We start from the raw sequence: 21,113 nt of genomic DNA on the forward strand, positions 1-21,113 counted from the left end.
GTACCTCATCTTTATTTCCTAAAACGAGAAAGCATCTTCCTAACATGCTCCGTTGTGAAGGTTGATACAAAGAAATCATTTAGCTTCATTGCAATTTCCCTCATTTTTTTTAATTGCCGTCTACTCTGGTAGTTGAGTAGGCCAAACATTTTTCTCAGGAGCTTCCTGCTTTTAATATCTGTTTAATGCATTTCATATTGTTTTTATGTCATTCAATATTTGCTCTTCTAATTCCCTTCTAGCCCTTCCTCATTTTTAACCTTACATATTACATGCCATAGTAGTTTATGTTCTTTTTATTGGCTTCACGAGGAGGACTGGATCTCCACTTTCTGACAGATACCTCTGGTTTGAATAGCCTCTTGAACCTTGCCATAAAACCATGTTCTTTTTTCCTTGCCTTCCTTTTTGTTGTTGTTTATTGGTATACATTCTTTTGACATTTCTGTTGTAACCCTTTTTTAAAAAAAAAAAACCACACATCTGGTGCTGTAAGGCTTGACATCACAGGATTTACTTATGGTTTACTGGACTTGTACAGTTTGAAGTAAGGCAATAAAGTGGCACAAATACCTTTCATTACAAGCTGGTATATTAATAAAGTATACGTATTTGGCAGGGTTACCCTAAAAAGTGGCCACTTTTTATAGTGCCCCTTAAATCTTAAACACACTTAAGCTGTAAAGCTTAGGATACATCTTCACTTACTGGAGGGTCCGGTGGCAGGCAATCGATTTATCGCGTCTGGTTAAGACGCGATAAATCGATCCCGGAAGTGCTCGCCATCGATGCCGGTACTCCAGCTCGGCGAGAGGAGTACGCGGCATCGACGGGGGAGCCTCCGTGCCGCGTCTGGACCCGCGGTAAGTTCGGACTAAGGTACTTCGAATTCAGCTATGTTATTAACGTAGCTGAATTTGTGTACCTTAGTCCGAAGTGGGGACTTAGTCGGGACCAGGCCCTAGTGTTTATCTTTACCCTGAATTGATCCTAGTTTGGTTAGATAAACAATAGTTGTTGCTTCTTCAGCTAACAGACACAGGGTTCTGCATGAAGTTTCCTACTACCGGGAACTCCTATAAATCATACTTTCCCTTACACGTCTTATTCCTATATGACTAAGAGAGAAAACCACACCCAGTTTATTCTTCTAATGCTGAAATGTCTGTGGCTGACCATACAATTAATAGAGTACATCATTTATAAGCACCTAGAGGATAATAGGGTTAATAAGGAATAGCCAACTTTGATTTCTCAAAAACAAATCATGCCAAAACCAATCTAATTTTCTTCTTTGACAGGGTTACTGGCCTACTGGATTGGACAGGGGGTGGGGGGGGGAGGGGAGAGATAAAATTTGATTTTTAGTGAGGCTTTTGATACAGTTCCACATGACACTCCCTAAGTAAACTAGCGAAATGCAGTCTAGATGAAATCGCTATAAGGTGGGTGTACAACTGGTTGAGAGACCAACTCAGAGTAGTTATCAATGGTCTGCTGTTAAACTGGGATGGCACATCTAGTGGAGTTCCACAGGTGTTGGTCCTGGGTCCAGCATTATTCAATATTTTCATTAATGACTTGGATAATGGTGTGGAGAGTATGCTTATAAAATGGGCAGATGACCCCAAGCTGGGAGGAGTTGCAAGCTCTTGGAGGACAGAATTTAGAATTCAAAACAACTTTGACAAACTGGATAATTGGTCTTAAATTAGCAAGATGAATTCAATAAAAATAAGTGCAAAATACTTCACTTAAGGAAAGATCAAATGCACAATTACACAATGTGAAGTAACTGGTTAGTGGTAACTGCTGAAAAGAATCTGGGGGTTATTACAAATTGAATGAGTCAACAATAGGATACAGTTATAAAGAAGGCGAATATTCTAGGGCATATGTAAGACACAGGAGGCAACTGTCCTGCTCTACTTGGCATTGGTGGGGCCTCAGCTGAAGTACTGTGTCCAATTCTGGGTGCCGTGCTTTAGGAAAGATGTGGACAAACTTGATAGAGCCCAGAAGAGAGCAGGTTTAGAAAAACTCACCTATGAGGAAAGGTTACAACTGGACGTGGTTCAGTATTGACAAAAGATGACTGACGAGAAACCTGATAAGTGTCTTCAAATATGTTAAGGGCTGTTATAAAGAGAATGATTATCAATTGCTCTCCATGTCCACTGAAGGTAGGACAAGAAGAAATGGGCTTAATCTGCAGCAAGGGAGATTAGGTTAGATAGTAGGAAAAACTTGCTAACTATAAAGGATAGTTAAACTCTGCAATAGGCTTCCAAGGGAGACTATGGAATCCCCATAATTCAGTAGTCACCAAATTTTTCAGGGTCGCCCCCCCCATACCTCTGTCCGCACTCTCACCCAGCCAGGGTGGGAGTAGGGACACAGCCCCAGAGTTGAGAGGGGGACATGGATAAGGCAGCTGAGGCTGGGGCCACAACTGGGGATGGGGCTGGCATCCAGGGGCAGGGCCAGAAGCGGAGCTGGGTGGTGCTTCCTTCCCCACCCCCCATGCGCACTGGCCTTAGCCCGAGCTGCGCCCCCCTGCAAATGGTCTTCTGCACCCCCTTTGGGGGGCACACCTCACAATTTGGGGACCTCTGCCATAATTGGAGGTTTTTAAAATCAGGTCAGACCAACACCTGTCAGGGACGGTCTAGGTTTACTAGGTCCTGCCTCAGCATAGGGGGCTGGGACTTGACCTCTAGAGTCCTTTCCAGCCCTCCATTTCTACGGATTTCCCCTTGCTACATTCAAGAAAGGCACATGTTGTACATACTCTTTTTTTGAAGGGTCAAGTGGAAGAAACAGTTACTAATCTTTCTGTAATTGTTGTTCTTCAGGTTGTGTTGCAAAGGTGTATGTGAGCTCCAGTGTGCAGTTTCCGAGTTTTATCCTTAGCAGTATTTGTCGGGGCGGCAGGAGTGCCCTCTGCTGCCTTACATACTGTGTGCAGGCATAGAGCAGAGCTTCCCCTGATCCTCCTCAGTTCCTTCCTACCGGAAAGGCTGATAGAGAGGGGACAGAGGGCAGGTCATGGAATGGACATGTGCAATACATCTCTAAGAACAACAGTAACGGAAAGGTTAGTAAGCGTTTCTTATTCTTCGAGCGATTGCACGTTCATGCCACTGAAGGTGATTCACAAGCAATCCAAACTGGAGGTGGGCTTGGAGTCTATTTGAATAGGGATCGAAGGATCATTCGTCCAAATCTGGCATCATCTTTAGACTGGTGGGAGATTGAGTAGTGAGAGGCAAACCTATGACATGACGGCCAGGTTGCCACTTTGCAAATGTCTAATATGGCACGTGAGCCAGAAAGGCTGGCGAAGCTGCTTTGGACCTAGTTGAATGACCCAACAGTATCCAGAGGAATCATGTTAGTCAACAGGTAACAACCAAATTCAACTGGATATTCAAGATGAGCTCCTTTGACTCAGGATACTTGGCAGCCTTTCATTCTGTCCACAAACGTGATGAACAGCTGTGTCGAAGACCTAAAAGGTTTAGTCCGGTTCAGATAAAATGATGAAGTTCTTCTAACATCTCTAGAGCATGAAGCCTCTCCTCACCTTTATGACCAAGTTTTGGAGAAAAAGGCTAGTAAGAAGATCACTTGGTTAATATGAAGACTGGAAACCACCTTAGTAAGAAACCTTGGGTGAGGACGAAGGTAAACTTTGTGTAGTAAACTGTAGATGGAGGATCTGATATTAATTCCCACAATTCCCCAAATCTCCTGGCTAATGTAACAGCCATAAAAAATGCCACCTTCCTAGAGCAATGGGGAGCAGGTCTCTAGAGGCTCAAAGGAGGGAGTCATCAACTTTGCTAAGACTAGATTCAAGCTCCATGGGGGAACAGGATCCTGCACCTGTGGAAATAGTGTGGGGAGAGACCAGAGGATTGCAACCATGAAGACTGTTGCATAGTGATGGTCAGGTTATGTAGCGAGCCTGCATAGCTGTTCTAGAAATAACTTGCTCTCTCCCACTATAGCCTGAAATTATTGTTTAATATCATCTGGGAGCTTGCCCTTAAACATCAAAATTGTATCCCACATAGTAAAACTGTAGCGCCTCAACAGAGCTTGCTGGTTCACAGTAAAAGCCATAACCTCCTGTGGAATAAAGTTTCCTTCTGAACAAGTCAAGTTTCTTAGCCTCCTTGGGTTTTTTTTTTGTTTGCTTTTTGGGGGGAGGTTTGAAGGGCGAACAGTGCCTGGTGATCCTGCCCCCCCTTTCATTTGCTGCAGATATTACCGTGAAGCCAGGAAGGGGGATGACTGTAAAAATGTTCGAACCCCTGAGAGGGTACACGGTACATTCTCTCCACTCTTTTTGCAGTAGGTGGCAGGGACAATGGGGTCTGCCAAAAACCTTAGTAGGATCTAGAATAGCCTTGTTAATAGGCAGAGCTATCCTTAATGGAACCACTGATGTTCAAATGTCCACAAGCCTGAGGAACTTTTACTGGAACCTCCTCTGGATGGATGTCCAAAGCCATCATTCTCAACAACTCCTGCTGGACTTTGTAGTCATCCAGCGGTGGGAAAATTGGTTCCACCATAATAGCCTCATCAGGGGATAAGGAAGAGGATACCAATGGCTCTCGGGGTTGATTCTTTTCCAACTCTTATTGGGGTAGCTCCTGAGAAGGGTCCTGTCCACTGTTCCCTCTAAGCTGTGCGCAAGCACGCAGATCCTAAACCCCGTGCACACGGCGAAACACCTGTGCGCACAAAAAATGAAATACTACATCAGAGCCAGGCCGAAATATCATTTACGGGCGACTTTTGACATTGTTCGCCCGCCATCTATCAACACAGCCAGATTCTACTAGCTGGCAAGGGGGAGAGGGGGAGGGAAAGGAGGGCAATGAATTGTATCCCTCCCCGCCAGCATTTCGAACGTGTAACATTGACCACGTCGGGACCCACACATCTCCATTTTCCTGCATTTTTTTGCCACAGATGCATGGACGTAATCGGAGCTATGCACTATTATTATCACAAATTGCAAATTAAAACTTTTTAAATGTATAAGCATTTTACTCGCTGGGGCGCATTTGCCTCATGGCGCACAAATTTGAACTCTGCTTCAAAAATTTGTACAGAAGAAATTTTTTGCGCACACGGCCTGTCAAAAATTAGAGGGAACACTGGTCCTGTCCCTGCCTGGTGCCGGGGTCAGTACATGCTTATAACATCAATGTTCTTGTCGACCACCCGAGGAAGCAGGTTGGGAAGGAGATGGGGATGCTCCTGATTGAGGGGGAACCCCCACAAGGTCCATAAAGGCTGCTGATATGGCCTTGGCCCCCAACTGTGCACAGACGAAGGGTCCTTGCAGTATGCACCCTGCTGGAATTGAAGCTGAAAGCAGGGTGGGTAGGCACTGCACACAGGTTACTGGACATATCCAGGCTGAGACACATATGAACGCACTTCAGAATCCGAAGAAGAATCTGATTCTTCAGACCATGGAGGAGCTGCCCCCATCAGTACTGGTGAGGTAGAATCAGATTCTGGAGAAGAGGATACCTGCAAGATCATCTGCAGCTTTCCCTCGACAGTACCATTTTAATCTGTATGCTGTCAAATCCGATCGTTCCACAATGGTGTGGTGCTGAAGCTGACACCGTTAGTTCTGATGCCAAGAGAATCTTCAAGAGCCAGGGAAGATGGTACCAAGAGATTCAACAACTCTCTCACAGCCACAAACTCTTCAGGCATAGATGGTACCAGGAAAGCATTCTGATTTTGTGGCACCGGAATCTGAGGCAACAACGATGAACCTGGCACATCAGGAGTTGGTCTCCCCGGGCCTGAACTAGGCTTTGGAGTCAACAAACTCCCATTTTGAGGCTTGCTCTGCGAAGTGCCTTCTTTTTGAGTGCACCTCCAAGTCCTTGGTAGAGCTCGAACCTCTTCACCTCCGATCTTGAGGTGCCCAGTACAGAGTGCTTAGATGACTTGCGGTACCTCTTCTTGGCATTGGTGAAACTGATCCATCTCTCAATACTGCCAAAGCTGGAGGAGCACTGTTGAGCGATGCAGAAGTGCTCGATACCCAGACTGAAGAGGAAGGTTCCGATGGAAGACAAAGTACTTAAGTTTAGCTGCCCTATCCTTTTTGGATCAGGGCTTAAACCCCTTACAGGTACTGCACCTGTCACTAATGTGAGCCTTCTCCAAGCACTTAAGGCAGCCGGGGTACAGGACACTAACCGGCATTGGTGTGCCACAAGAGTGGTAGGACCTGAAGCTCAGAGACGAGGCATAACTCTGGTACTGACATCGGTGCCCAGGTGGGAAGTGGTGTCAAAATCTTTTCTTCTTCTTTTAAAAGAAATACAGTGGAATGGACATGTGCAATCACTCAAAGTAAAAGCATCTCTTATACCAGAGCAGTCCATATGTACTTCAAGTCTGGTATGCGGCCTCTCACAACAGCCCTTATCAGATCCTTAAGGGGAGAATATCCCCTATAATGAGAAGTCAATTGTGCAATGTGGTAAATTTGAGGGACCCTGACCCTGCTCATGCCTTGAAGTATGAGAGTTAATTATGCCTGTTATAGAAAACAAATACAAGTATCTTTGGTCAAGATTATCCAGCTCCTTTTTACAGCTAGCTAGAGTACCAGACTTATCCCCTTGTCCCTGTACAATAAATTAGCATAAAAAGCAGGGATTTATCAGTTTTCACTATACCTTACATAAGCTCATACTTCATTTAACCTTCTGTCTAATGCTTCCCTTTTCAGGGCTAAATAATCCTAGTTTTTGCACTGCTCTCGTACACGTAATCCCATTAAATTCAAGACATTTTTAGCCCTTCCCAGGGACTTTTCAATTACAGCTACATTTTTAAAGTGAGGAAACCAAGCTAAATGTAGTTTTCCAAATGATGCCATATCATTTGCAAATATCACAACAGGCTTTGTACTTTTTTATCCTTTTAAATAGATCAAACATCCTGCTTGTTTGACATTCCCCCAGTTTGTGGCAGCAATCTTCAAACTGTTGACAACTTCACAGGTTCCTGTCAACTCTAAATTCAGACTATTTTACTAATGTATTTATGCATTTTCCCTTTGGCTTCAATCCCCTAATGTGTTTAAACCAAAAGAACTTAGTGTCATCAACAAGTTGCATCAACAAATCATTAATAAAACAGGAATGGTCCTTTTTCTGCTGCTTAACCAATTTAAATCCTCGATGAAACTTTGCTTTTTAACCCTTTGTTATATATTTCCATAAAAGTCTTAGTGTTCTAAGTTTTTGATAATAAGGGTCACATGTAAGAGGTTACATAAACACAATAGCCTACATTCACAGTATATTCTTTGTTTCTGGATTTTTCACATCGAGTGTTAATGATTTTGCCCAATATTTTTAGTAAGCCATAAAAATGACTCTCTCAACCAAAAACATTACCTTCATGTCTGTCTCCCTTGGAATGTGATCCTTAAAGTCTTCAATTGAACTTACAAGGAAAGGAATGTGGTAGGATAAGACCTAAGAGACAAACAAATATGCAACTAGAAAATTCTTTCAATAAAAATAATCTTAGACGCTATCTTATTACTGGATTTACTCTACTTTGTCATGAGTTATTTTATGCGTATCAGATAGTTTAATCTATGAGAGACTTGGAAGCATAATACATTCAAAATTGAGCCTAGCATTGACCAAGTGGACAAGCACTTTTAGACATTATTAAAGTTGAAAAACTCATGCTGACACACTGACAAAACTATCTTACAGATTCTAACATAGTCAGCAAAATTGTTTTGAACAGTACCCAATGAATTCTCTGTAAATGCCTATTTCATCTTGCAGAACTGGGAATCTTGGGTTCAGTATGTTTCTGCATATACCCATTTTACCCACAAAGCAACTTATTTTAAGTTTGGTTTTATTTTTAAAACACAAGACACCTGAATGCTGAGACATTTAAATACAATATTAATTCATCTTAACATCATGCAGAATAAATTTAGTTATTTCTTACATCTCTAAGTGCTTCCTGTGCCAATGAGCGAAAAGACAAGATTACGCCAATAATGGTCATCCTCTTCAGAACACTGTCAACAGCTGAATTAGAAGAAAAATAGTGAACTAGAACAGCATTTCTCAAACTTGAAGTCCTGACCCAAAATGGAGGTCACAAGGCTATTGTAAGGGGATCGCGAGATCACCTTTTTCCTTGCTTTCCAAGCTGGGCAGCCAGACAGCGGTGGCTGCTGGCCGGGCACTCAACTTTGCAGGCAGTTGCACAGAAGTAAGGGTGGTAATACCATACCATGCGACCCTTGCTTCTGCACTGCTGCTGGTGGTGGCACTGCCTTCAGAGCTGGGTGGCTGGAGAGTCGACGCTGCTGGCTAGGCACCCAGCTCTGAAGGCAAAGCTACCGCCAGCAGCAGCACAGAAGTAAAGGTGGCATGGTATAGTTACTTAGCTCTGTAGGGATCCGGACTGATGTCATGAAAGCTATGTCCAGTACCAAAAGGGAAAGGGGATCATCACACTGTGAAATATTTTCAAAGGGTGGCCCAGCAAAAAGAATCTAAGAACCCCTGAACTAGAATATATCCCAAGATTTACAAAACAAGCCTTTTCAAACATTCTACCCCAAATTAATATCAGCAGGAAAATATAGAAACAACTTTAAAGTATGTGACATTCTAACAAAGGCAAAAATCACAAGAACTAAAATATTCCTGACAATTGTTTTTTGTATGTAGCTGATATTTGTATTTGGCAATAAATGTATGAACTCCTGTTGACTACTTCAAAAGAATGAGCTTGTTTACACACAGATGTCAATGGCTAGGTCTACACTACGGGGGGGGAGGGGGAGGAGGAGGAGGAGGAGGGTCGACCTAAGATACGCAACTTCAGCTACGTGAATAGCGTAGCTGAAGTTGCGTATTTTAGGTCGACTTACCTGGCTGTGAGGACGGTGGCAAGTCGACCGCTGCTGCACCGCCGTCAACTCCGCTTCCGCCTCTTGCCGCGGTGGATTTCCGGAGTCGACGGCAGAGCCACTGGGGATCGATTTCATCGCGTCTTCACTAGACGCGATAAGTCGATCCCCAATAGATCGATTGCTACCCGCCGGATCGGCGTGCCCAATGTCTGGATGTAAACACTCTTCTCTGCATAGTTTACAATGTCTCAGTTTAATACTTACTTTTAAACACCAGTTTTTCTAAAGAAAGCAATAATACACCATGATGGAATCATATTTAAAACGGGTGTATCCACAACACACTTTTCAATTTCTGCTCTGCATGCATGTACTTCTACATGCCTGTACTTTGAAGAATTATATTTATGGCTATTAGAAGTGGACGACAAGATCTGTTTCATCCCAATGCATGACAGCCCCAATCCCTTGGCAGAAAGGCATCATATTTTTGCACACGCCCCCACCCCAGCTTTTATATCCAAGTGTTTATGCACTAATTTACACTGAAATCTCATTTTGTTTACACATGAGCAGACTAGATAAGTTTTAAAATTTATTCCGTTCACATATATTATGAGTAAACTCTAGTGAATGAAATGTACATTTCAACGTTCATGTATATTAAATTCAGAGAGGATTGTTTTCACAAAGTTGTTTTATTTATGCAGACAACTGCAGGGACAAAAAGAAAAAGAAAAAGAAAAAACAATATTGCTAGGTACCCACATGATAATCTTTTAAAGAGTGCTGCCATCTGGTCTGGTTTGTCAAAGCTGGTCCTCATTTGTGTTAGCACTTCAACATTCTCCACCACAAGTTTCTAAAGAGAAGCAAGACCTCAGGTCAGCCGTAGATCTCAGTATGTTAAAAAGATAGGTGCATGCTTTAGGACATTTCAATCTGGCAAGCAGGAAATCAAGCTCATGAAATCCAGATGTTCCAGCTATCTTTCTTCTGAAGGAACGACAGGATTATTCTGGTAAATCCTGATTGTATACCAAAGAGAGCTCTGAATGACCAAGAGAGGAAGAAAAACTGCTGATGGGAATGCAGTTTATATTTTCAGAAGAATGTACAATTTCACAAAATGAGTTTAATGATTTTAGACTAAAACTTAACAAAATAAACCTTGTATAAAGATGCTTTATACTAATTATATTTAACTCTATATGCATCCGAAGAAGTGGGCTGTAGTCCACGAAAGCTTATGCTCTAATAAATTTGTTAGTCTCTAAGGTGCCACAAGTACTCCTGTTCTTTTTGCGGATACAGACTAACACGGCTACTACTCTGAATCCAATAATATTCTAATTATTCACATCTCAATAGCTTTTTTCGTACTGCAGCCCACTCCCTTGCTCTTTTCACTAGATGTATGCTTTGGTGACGGTTGGATTGTAGTGAATTTAGGAAGCCTCCTTAACTGGAAAGCAGTGCTTCTCACAAATTTTGATTGCTTCACATTTTAATGTAAAACAAGAGAGGTTTTATTTTTTTAAATAATCTGGGCCTCAAATTATTCAAACATTAGATATCAGTGCAGCTTTCCTAAGATTATTTTCTTTGACTCCGATCACAAAAACAGAGTATTAAAGAAAAAGGAATATGAAATTGTTTATTTAAATCCATGCAATTTAGTCTCAAGCAGTAAGTCAACTTTAAAAGAAAGCCAGAATTCTTCTGCATGTCAAACACAGTTTGGCTGAAACAATATGTAAAGGAAGTGTTTTTCTTTGATTCTTAAATAAACACATACGAGCTAGAGATCTCCGTAGCAAGTATGTAAGTGTAATAATTATTCTCCAAATATATAAATTATAAGGGATTTGAAGGACTGTGAAGCTGCATAACCACAGCTATAAAGTTGAACCTGTTGGATCCAACAAGGCATTTTTTGTACCACCTGGTAAGGCACCTATGCTACCTCAAGTCCTCCAACCACAAGCAAGAAGTGGTTATTTTACTCTTACAAAAAGGAAAGCTACAGTAAATGAATGATAACCCATTCAAATGTTTATCTTTAGAGATAGAACTATTGTCTTACATGTTAATTAAGCTGATTACGGAGAGGCCAACCTCCATGTAGCTCTGCATACTACTAAGGGGAGGAAAGATTATGCTAGGGTTACCATATTTCAGCAAGCAAAAAAGAGGACGGGAGGAGCCCCGCCCTAGCCCCGCCCCTGCCCCTCCCACTTCCCGCCCCCCCCAGAACCCCCAACCCTCCCCCCGTTCCTTGTCCCCTGACTGCCCCCTCCTGGGACCCCTGCCCCTAACTGCCCCCCGGGACTCCACTCCCTATCTAAGCCTCCTTGCCTCTTGTCCCCTGACTGCCCCAACCCTTATCCACACCCCCACCCCCAGACAGACCCCTGGGACTCCCACGCCCCATCCAACCACTCCCCACCCCCTGACAGCCCCCACAAGAACTCCCAACACATCTAAACCCCTCTGCTCCCTGTCCCCTGACTGCTCCGATCCCTCTCCGCACTCCTGCCCCCTGACAGCCCCCCCAGAACTCCCAACCCATCTAAACCCCTCTGCTCCCTGTCCCCTGACTGCTCCGATCCCTCTCCCCACTCCTGCCCCCTGACAGCCCTCCCAGAACTCCCAACCCATCTAAACCCCTCTGCTCCCTGTCCCCTGACTGCTCCGATCCCTCTCCCCACTCCTGCCCCCTGACAGCTCCCCCCCAGAACTCCCAGCCCCCTACCCCCCGCTCCTTGTCCCCTGACTGCCCCCTCCTGGGACCCCTGCTCCTAACTGCCCTCCAGAACCCCACCCCCTACCTAAGACTCCCTGTTCCTTGTCCCCTAACTGCCCCTTCCTAAGACCCCCCCCCAACTGCCCCCCAGGACCCTACCCCCTACCTGTACCCTGACTGCCCAAAACTTTCTCCACTCCCCTCCAAAAGCCCCCCCAGAACCTCCCTGTCCCTTCTCCTGCCCCTCCTTACCCTGCTGCTCAGAACAGGGTGTTGGGCTCTGTGCCAGCCGGACGCATGGCTGAGCTCCCCTGCACAACACAAAACCCGGTCCCTGGCCCTGCACAGGGCTGAGGGACCGGGCTGCAGGAGGAGGAGCTGCCGGCCGGCTCAGAATGCAGGGAGGGGGGGGTGGGAGGAGGAAGCTGCTCCGGAGTCCAGCCCGGGACTTTCCTGCAGCCCTCCCAGCCGGGGGAGGGGGAAATCCCGGACATTGTGAGTGCTTCACAAATTCCCCCCGGACGCTATTTTTAGCACACAAAAGGAGGACATGTCCGGGTAAATCCGGACGAATGGTAACCCTAGATTATGCCTACTTCTCCCGAGACACCACTCTCTAACTCTTTAAGAGTCCGTTTGGTGCTTTATGCCCCTGAAAATACGGCCAATGCTGGAACATACATAAGGAAGATGGGAGACAAAAACAGGAACAGAGGAAGGAACACTCTGGATTGGAAGATAATAAGCACTCTCAGAATAGCCAACATGGAAAACAGTTGTCCTAAGTACAGACTTCTGCCAATATAGATCAGCTACTGAGTAGCAGTAAGCCACAGCCTAAAACATGAGGGAAAAAATGATACCTCACTAACAGGAGTACATATAACTATAAAAACTTTGACTTTTCATCTGTACTCTAAAGAGAAGATGGACTCCATGATCCTACAACCAAAGCAGGCTCATGAAGAGACAACAAGTTGTATCCAAACACATTAGGGGAAGGGAGATGTAAGGCTCAAGTAGTGACTTTTGCAAACATCTTTACAAGAGGCCTTATAAGTCTGCAACAGATGTAGTAGACAGGGTGAAACATTAATCGGTAAGCATGGAAATTCAACAACAAATTAAAATGATAATGTGAACACAAACAATGAGACACAAATACCATAGTATTACTCTATGTAACTTGACAAAATTGTTACCCACCCCCAAACTACCTGGAAATGTTGTTCCACTGCGGACTTCAACTATCACCAACGACTGGGTATTACAAAACTGAAGGTGTTTGTGAAGGTCATGCCCCCTATGCCCTCAGGCCTGCCTAGGGACTCTGGGCTCCCCTCCTCCACACTGAAGGCAGGAGAAGTAACAGAAGGGAACCTACAAGCTGCGAGAGGACTGAGGCATACTCCTTAACCATGCAATGCTATGCCCAGGACCAATGTTCAAATAGCTGACGGGTTACAGGGACCTCAAATGGACCCCTTATAATCTACCAACTGCATTGTAACTACCAAAGTTGCGACAATTGGAATGTAAACCCTCTAAACCACCCTGGAGGGCTTTCAGATGGAAGGTAAAAACCCATACAGGATGTTTTCCAATTCAGGCATCTGAGTAAAATCCCATAATCAGCGATCAGCCTACCCATGGCCATCACAAAATATTTAGTATCTCAATTCAAGGCTGGGAAGGGTAAGTCTGAAACGGAGCCCAAAATGGCTACTCAGCTAGGCAACAAGCAGTAGCCACTTCAGTTCCTCGGATAGGAACTAATATGTTGCTAACTTCACTACCCATTAGTAACAGCAATGGCTCCAATGTCCTTAGCCAGCATGAGATAACCTACCCTCCTCCCTCCCCAAGCCATGCATCATGAAGAGGGGGAAAAGGAAATAAGTACCTCCCACACATGCCAAAGTATAGTCTGAATCAGTGGCATCCCAGCACACCAGGTGACACCCCAGGGGGCTCAACCAGTCATAGACACTGTTTAGGGAAATGGGAAAGCTGCAATAGTTCTGCTTAACTTCATATTTTCAAGGGTATCATACACCCTGGCAATTCAATATCACTGAAATTCACAATAATGAAGGAAAATGCATATGGGGTGAGGTGGGAAGAATGAATGTATATAGATGTGCGCACACTTTAAAAGGGTTATGGTATTCTAAAAGGATTTTTTCAAGAACAAATGTAACTGGAAATCAAAAATTCTCAAAGAATTTAAGCTGTTTGTTTTTAAAAACAGTAAGTCAGCATCCATCATCAGGCAGTATGTTCCAAATAAATGCAAACCCATCACTAACTGCAATGAGAAAAAAAACTGAGTGGGACTAAATATGGCTACTAACTTGCTACTAAGTCCATAAATTACAATATTAGAGGGGTTAATAACATGAATAGCACAGTTTTTATAGCCAACGGTCTATTTGCATAAACAGGCTACTGTCTGGCAAAAATATCAGAATAAGCTTATTAGATATTTTAAAATGTTCACCTAACAAGAGTTAGTATAAATATGTATTAAATGTACTTTTCCACTATCGGTGTTAATTTACGTGAATTTGGTTGCATATGTAGGAAATTGCTTGAATACACACTTATAGTGTTAATTTCCATTCAACTTTTGCAGAGCAACACACTAGATTTATTGCCTTTGTATCAGCAGCAGATGCACCCTCCCTTTTTAATAGGTGCACTCCTCTTTCTCCTCTTTGCCTTGCTGGGGGGCGGAAGCACCAACCACCCGCAGCAGCACATCTGTCCTGGCACCGCAATCCTAACACTAGTTGGGGAAGGGAAGGCCGGAGGAGGGATAGTGTGCTGGAGAACAAAGCCCACCACACATTCACTCCTGCAGCACTGGGTCCTGTCCCAAAGGGTTGGACCTGGCTCCCTGCTCTAGGCATAATGACAAGGCGCACAGGCTTGCAGTGCTGCTCAGGTTTGGCCTGGCAGCCTGCGTGCCAGGTCACAACGCCGGGAGTGGGGAGTCAGGCCCAGACCCTTGGGACGGATGCTACCAGGGCAAGGGTTTCTGTGGATTCAATCACTCCCATGAATCCTGACTCAAGCTGCCCTGGCTTTGTATAGTAAAATGGTAATAGTAGGTCTAATTTTTTTTAAGAACAGAATCTTTCAAGTTGTACTTGAGTACACAATACTACTGGGTCTTAACGTTCAGTTGGAAAACACTGTAATAATGCAGTCCCAAAGCACTCAAACTATTCAAATCCCTGAGGACAACTTGCATTTGAACAGGTATTTCATCAACTTGAACAAAGCTCAATCTATTTAAAGGAAAACCATTCAAACTGGAAAGGATAATTTTGTCAAAAAATTATAGAGCTAAAAATTGCAAAACAGAAAATAAACCCTACTTGAAATTAAGTGCAATCAAAGTGAGCAAGATATGCTAATATAGTAGCAGATTCTTGATGCTAAAGGGCTCTTAGAAATGCGGTGTTTTGGACGTAGTCCAACCATTGAGAGAATATGATACAGAGATATGCTCAAGTGTACTATGTGTTCACAGATGACATACGAATGAGAAAAAAATACCCATATGTTTTCAGTTTTAGTGTGGTATGGTAATACTCAGTGAATAACATGCAAAGCATAGCTCTTGGGCACTATAAATAAAATGTGCATAGGGAAAAAAAAATCAAAATATAATTACCTTAAGTTCAGCAACCTGTGAGGAAATGTGCCACATAAGACTTTCACTTAAGAACTTCATGCCATATGGTCCTAGTAGTTCTGAGAGGGCCCTCATTTCTAAGGAAGAAAAAACAATTGTCTTTATGTTGACATTTATTTTGCAGTGATTTAACAACCATAACACATGTAGCAATACCATTCTATCAGAGCAATCTCAAAACTGGATACAGAGTAAAGATTAAGTTATAACAACAGTGGGGTAGTAAATTCACCTACTGCATTTACTTACAACAAATCACATGTACATAGCCAATAATTGTTTCAGCAAGAGCAAGAAAAAAATTGGTACTTTTCCCCCCGGGCAGCATAACACAAAAACAGCAAGGAGAACACAAGAAAGCCAAAATTCTTCTGTATAATAGAATATTTCTCTAAAAACAGTACTGGTATTCCACAATCTCTCTAAAAGTCTTAGTCTCAAGCACATGAAAAACAGCCCTCACAAAGAATATCTAGAACCATGTCATAAAATGTTTACCTGATATGTCAGAGTATTCTTCAGCATTAAACGTCAACTCATTTTCTGTGGGCAAGTTCACAAATGCCTTCATTGCTGGGAAATATGCTATATGCCCATTGCTGACTTGCCTTAGCAAGGTTTCCAAATACCTGAGCACGAAACAAAAATTAATGTAAAAATATTAGTTCAATGAGAAGGATACCATGGCTACTCATAACATTAAAAAAGTTTCATTATTCTGCAAGGGTGAAATTCATCCTTGTACAGAAGGACAGCATAAGGCTTACACACCACTTAAGTTCCATTTCAATGGCTTAACTGTGCCCTCTGCAACCAGAAGAGTTCAGTGAGTTTTTGGACTCTTTTTTAAACAGCTATTGGTAGAAACAGTAAATCTGTCTTGTTTGAAACTTGCAAGTGTTCATGCCATACACAATTCCAATTTCCTGATGCAGGTTATTCAGTTTAATTAGATTTTAAGTGTATTTAAACGTAAAACAAAGAGCTCACAATAGATGTTAATAGGGTTACATTCTTACCAATTTGTGTACAGACTAGTAATAGTTGGCTCCCCATGACTATCCAAATGCTGGGTTTGCTGAAGAAGAACATTGTTAAATACTCTTGTTATGTCAATCTGCACATAATTTTCTATTGACTGGAGTACTGTCATGTAGGCTCTTACACTCGTTAACAGCTCTGAAGGTTTTGCAATCTCTTGTGTTGCTTGATTATACATAGTCATTCCAACAATTGACCTTTTAAAGAGAAAAGAGTTACCTTTGTACATTAATGAAATTAAACAATAGTTAATTCTTCCTGGTTGTATAAAGGATTGGGTATTCAAACTTTTAGACGAATATTTCAATGAGATTTAAAACATGATAGCAGCTCTTTTCAAAAAGAGAAATCAGCAGGAATACTGTATTCATAATACATGCTCTCAGATAAAAAAGCATGGGAATTCTTAACACAAACACTTAGTGAACACTATGAAGACACCCAGGGAAGTATGGTCTACCATCAAGTGAATGACCCATGAACTAGAAGATTTAAACCACAAGCAATTTGGTCACAAAAACACTTTAAAAGGCTCCCAAAATACATTTGCATGAGAGAAACTAGCTGTAATTATCTATCATATGAGCACATACTTGGGCTTAAAAGGACGCACCAGCCAGTTAGTCTATAACCATTCTCAGGAGCACCATTTAGGATAAATTCTTTGTACAAAGGTGCTTTATAGTTTATGTCCATTTCTATATATTTTTAAAGGGTTTAAAATCAAATTTATCATTAAAATAAGCACAAAAGGAAATTTAATTAACAACAAAATTGAAAGTAAAAGAATTAATTCATGCTGGGGGCTCAGATCAGCTTGTGATCTAATTTACATGCACTGCAAAACAAAGACAACCGAGCATATTAAGAATGGACAATTTAATTTCCTGAATCAAAACAATGTATTATGTTAGAAATGGAGTCCTAGTAAATAATCTAGTCCATTCTGTGCAAGTGCAGTATTGTTCTCAAGACTAGAACATATCTGTAATTAGTCTGTCAAATCTAATTTTAATTGTCTTGTTTAATGGATCTTCTACTACTTCTCTTGGAAAATTATTACCACATCTCACTGTTAGGAAGTTTTTCCTGATATTCATTTTTTAAAATGGATTAAAAGATACCACTTCTACATAAGGAAGTGTCAGTCTACTGGGCTCCCTTCAACTGTGTCAGCATTCATTATTTTAGTGCTAAGCATTTGTCAGTGGACTCTGCATAAGCATTTCTTGGTTATACGACTTTAGCCACAAAAGTGATTTTTATTTCCTACTAAATTGTCTGAAAAACACAGGACACTTAAACAGTGCCTTTTATCCATAGATCTCAGAGTGCTTTATATAAGCCAAGTAATCACTACTAAGGAAATGATTCTCTCTCATTTTCTGTGACTTCTTCTGGGGCGGGTCTGCAGCAGCTGTCATCCCAGGGCTTCCAGAAGAGCAGCTAGGGGAGGGGGGGAAAGGCAGCACACCAGAACGGACTGTAAATTTGTGGGCTTTTGTGAATTTTTGTTTATTGCCTTCAACCCGACACTGATTTTTTACTAAAAATACCTGTGACAGAAACTTAACCTTAATCGTTAGCCCTAATTTACAGACAGGAAAACTGCAGTAAAACTTGATTTGCCCAAATTCACACAATAAGTTAACAATACTAGGCATGAACCATATATCAGACTGATTCACTGTCCCATGCTGAACCCTCTAGAGGACAGCTGCCTGCTTAGACCCTGATCCTGAAAGATGCTGACCGTTCTCCACTCCTATTGACTTTGAGGTACTGAGCACATTTTATGCCCATTAAAGGACTAGGCTTTTATACAGTAAATAGAGTCAAAGAGCTTGAAAAGTAATTCAGTATTTTGGTAGTCATTTTAGACTTAAAGATTATAATTACACACAAAAGTTTGTGCTCATAGTGATACACGTTACGAAGGCAGGACAAGAAGAGCTGGACATGAAATGACTGTTTTAGCAGAATTGAAGTTTATTTAAAACCAAATGCAATTTTTTTGTTTGTTTTGAAGCAAGTGACATTTATTGTTGAAACATTTTACTGTTTATTTTTACAAGTTTGCCTCTGATGCAATCTTTCTTTTTTAAACCTATTTCAGGAAGTGCTACATTACAAAATAAAGCTGGCATAGCAATATGAGCAATAGTTCAATCACAAAAAAGAAATATACAAGCTTAAAATAGTAAAAACTAACATGTTTATATAGGATAGGAAATCAATCCTCAGAATAAAGATAAACTGCAGACCTCTGGAAAAAATACCACTTAACATCAGAAATAGAAAAAAAATTAAGACATTGCAGTCTTTGAATAGCAAATCCCATTCCTAGCTTGGGGCTGCCATGAGTACCCCTTCAAAACCATCACTCAGCATTTTTGTGGACTTGCTACCCACCCATAAGGCAAAAAATAAAATTAGAGAGAACACTGTGGTTTAGGGTCTTAAACCCAGGACTTCATGAAAAGTCAACTTTTTTACCCTTTTTATGTCACCATCACTTCCCAGTGTATCAAGAGAACATTCTAGACAAAAGTATCCTCAGACCATGTCCTGATCACTAGAGACCCCCTAAAACCTTATGTGAAATACAGAAGATATAGTTAGAGTCTCTACCAAAGCTAACTGCCAGCATGATCAACAGGAATGGCTTTTACAATGAGAAATTCTCACAAGAGGTTGAAATTTACCTTTTACTGCACCCACTTACTACAGGGAAAAACCAAGCCAAGAACCTACCTAGTAATGCATCAAGCAACCATTACACCAGCCCACAGCACTTTTTATTTTAAAGCAAAAATGTTAAAAAGTTTCCTCTTAGGTTCCTTGCCAGGTCTTGAGTTCATATTTCTAAGTCCCCCCCGCCAAACACTGGTAAAATCAAACACTGGAAACAAGGTTCAGCACTGCAGGGATGTGGCAGTGTGAAGAGAATCTCTGTACTATTAGGATTTGTAGTCATGGACTCCTATGAAGAATATGGAACTAGGAACAGAGAATCTGGGAGGTAAGTAGAGGAAATTTATTTTCAAATATTTTGTTTTAAATATAATTTAAATTTCAAAAATGTTGTATGCCTACATATGTATTCTAATTGATTTGGAATCTTGGTTCTTAGAATTTGCTATTTTAAAGCTTTGCAGTTCATCTTTAAAAGTAGTCTTGTGAAATAGATACACACAGTATTTTTAATGTTAGAACAAAAAATGATTTATTTTCCTTGGCTAAGTAAAAATTTAATTTTGCAGTCTCTTACTTGGTAAAACGGATTTCCAGGTGAGATGTTAAGTACTCCCTTGGGGTAAACGTATGTTCCCAGACAACCATGTTTGGTACGTAATTGATTGAGAAGCAGAGCTCGGAAAGTGCAGTGTGCAGTTTGTCCAGGCTTAAAAAAAAAATTGACACACAAATTACATGAGAAATTACAAAACTATTTCAAAGAAACACAAGCACAAATTATTATTGGGGAGTGTTGCTCACAATTTTTATGCAAGTAAGTAAGATTAACTAGTTCTATCCTTTAAAAACAAGTTAGCAGTGTGTAGTAATCATATGAGGAGGCTTTTCACACCTAGTTAATTTAAAATCAGATTTTGGGAGAAATCTGGCTAACGCAGAATGCTACGGTTGTGTGTTGCTCTATACTGTGCAGAAGAGAAGAAAGATTGTTGCACAGTTCACCAAAATGAAAAATTTCTTTAGGGGGTTGCTTAACTTATGTTTTGTAATCCAACAATCACTTCAAGAGACTATGTGTCGTAACCACTGAAAGTTATTAAAAAATTCTTAAGATTAAAACTAACTAATTTCACAAATTCTAAGTAAGCTTTCTCCTTCAACCACTCCACTCATGCTAGCCATCTGATGCCCCACTGCTGACTGTGGCAGCAAGCTTTCCTTCACAAAGTGCACACACATACTCAGCACTTCCAACTATAATGGTAAGCACTACTTTACAGTGGTTCCAACTTTTATACTGGTGACCCCTTTCACATAGCAAGCCTCTGAGTGAGACCCCTCTAATAAATTAAAAATACTTGAAGTATTTAACACCATTATAAATGCTGGAGGCAAAGCGGGGTTTGGGGTGGAGGCTGACAGCTTGCGACTCCCCATGTAATAACTTTGCGACCCTCTCAGGGGTCCCGACTCTCAGTTTGAGAACCCCCTTTCCATCATTTCCCCTCATCCTGGTGTTTTTGTCCCCTTTACCATATGCACTCTTCTCCTGCTGCGTTCCCATCGCATTGCTTTTCTAATAGCTTTCAACCCCTCGTGGCAGCTGCTATTCAGAGAAGCTTCCCTGACTGGTGGGGATGCAAAGGATGGAAGGAGACTTAGCGCATCATCAAATCAGATGGCAGTTTGGTGGCAAGGTGCAACTGACACTGCTCTCCTGCCCCACAGCCTAGCCAAAATTCTGAGTGGGGCAGAACTACCTGGTGGGATTGTGCTGCCCAGGAAAGAGAATGCTGAAGGGGTAGATTAAAGGATGTGTAAGCCCCACCTTCTCCACACAGCCATGGGGGAGGGAGGAGAGAGACATATCCCCACCCCTTTGTTTACATGGCTGTAAATTTATTCAAAAGATAAAGTGAAAATTCCATTATTACTGGTCCTAAAATTAACCATGTAAATCAACACAAAGAAAATAT

The 21,113-nt window shown here is 41.9% G+C and overlaps 1 protein-coding gene across 7 annotated transcripts in view; it reads right to left on the reverse strand.

The window, feature by feature from the left end:
- Window positions 1-21,113, reverse strand: part of NCKAP1 (NCK associated protein 1) — a 119,281-nt gene that overhangs the window by 14,695 nt on the left and 83,473 nt on the right. For 6 of the 7 annotated variants that reach the window (XM_008178293.4, XM_005306541.5, XM_005306540.5 and 3 more), the window contains 7 exons: window positions 19,712-19,843; window positions 16,419-16,637; window positions 15,898-16,028; window positions 15,379-15,476; window positions 9,719-9,812; window positions 8,032-8,114; window positions 7,455-7,535 (listed from right to left, as the gene is read on the reverse strand). In XM_008178293.4, coding sequence (XP_008176515.1) covers window positions 7,455-7,535; window positions 8,032-8,114; window positions 9,719-9,812; window positions 15,379-15,476; window positions 15,898-16,028; window positions 16,419-16,637; window positions 19,712-19,843 — 838 coding nt within the window. Of the gene's footprint in view, window positions 1-343; window positions 457-7,454; window positions 7,536-8,031; window positions 8,115-9,718; window positions 9,813-15,378; window positions 15,477-15,897; window positions 16,029-16,418; window positions 16,638-19,711; window positions 19,844-21,113 lie in introns of all 7 variants that reach the window. The other variant, XR_010591602.1, reaches the window with a different exon arrangement.

Source organism: Chrysemys picta, chromosome 11 (assembly GCF_011386835.1).
Source record: "Chrysemys picta bellii isolate R12L10 chromosome 11, ASM1138683v2, whole genome shotgun sequence".
NCBI lineage: Eukaryota > Metazoa > Chordata > Testudines > Emydidae > Chrysemys > Chrysemys picta.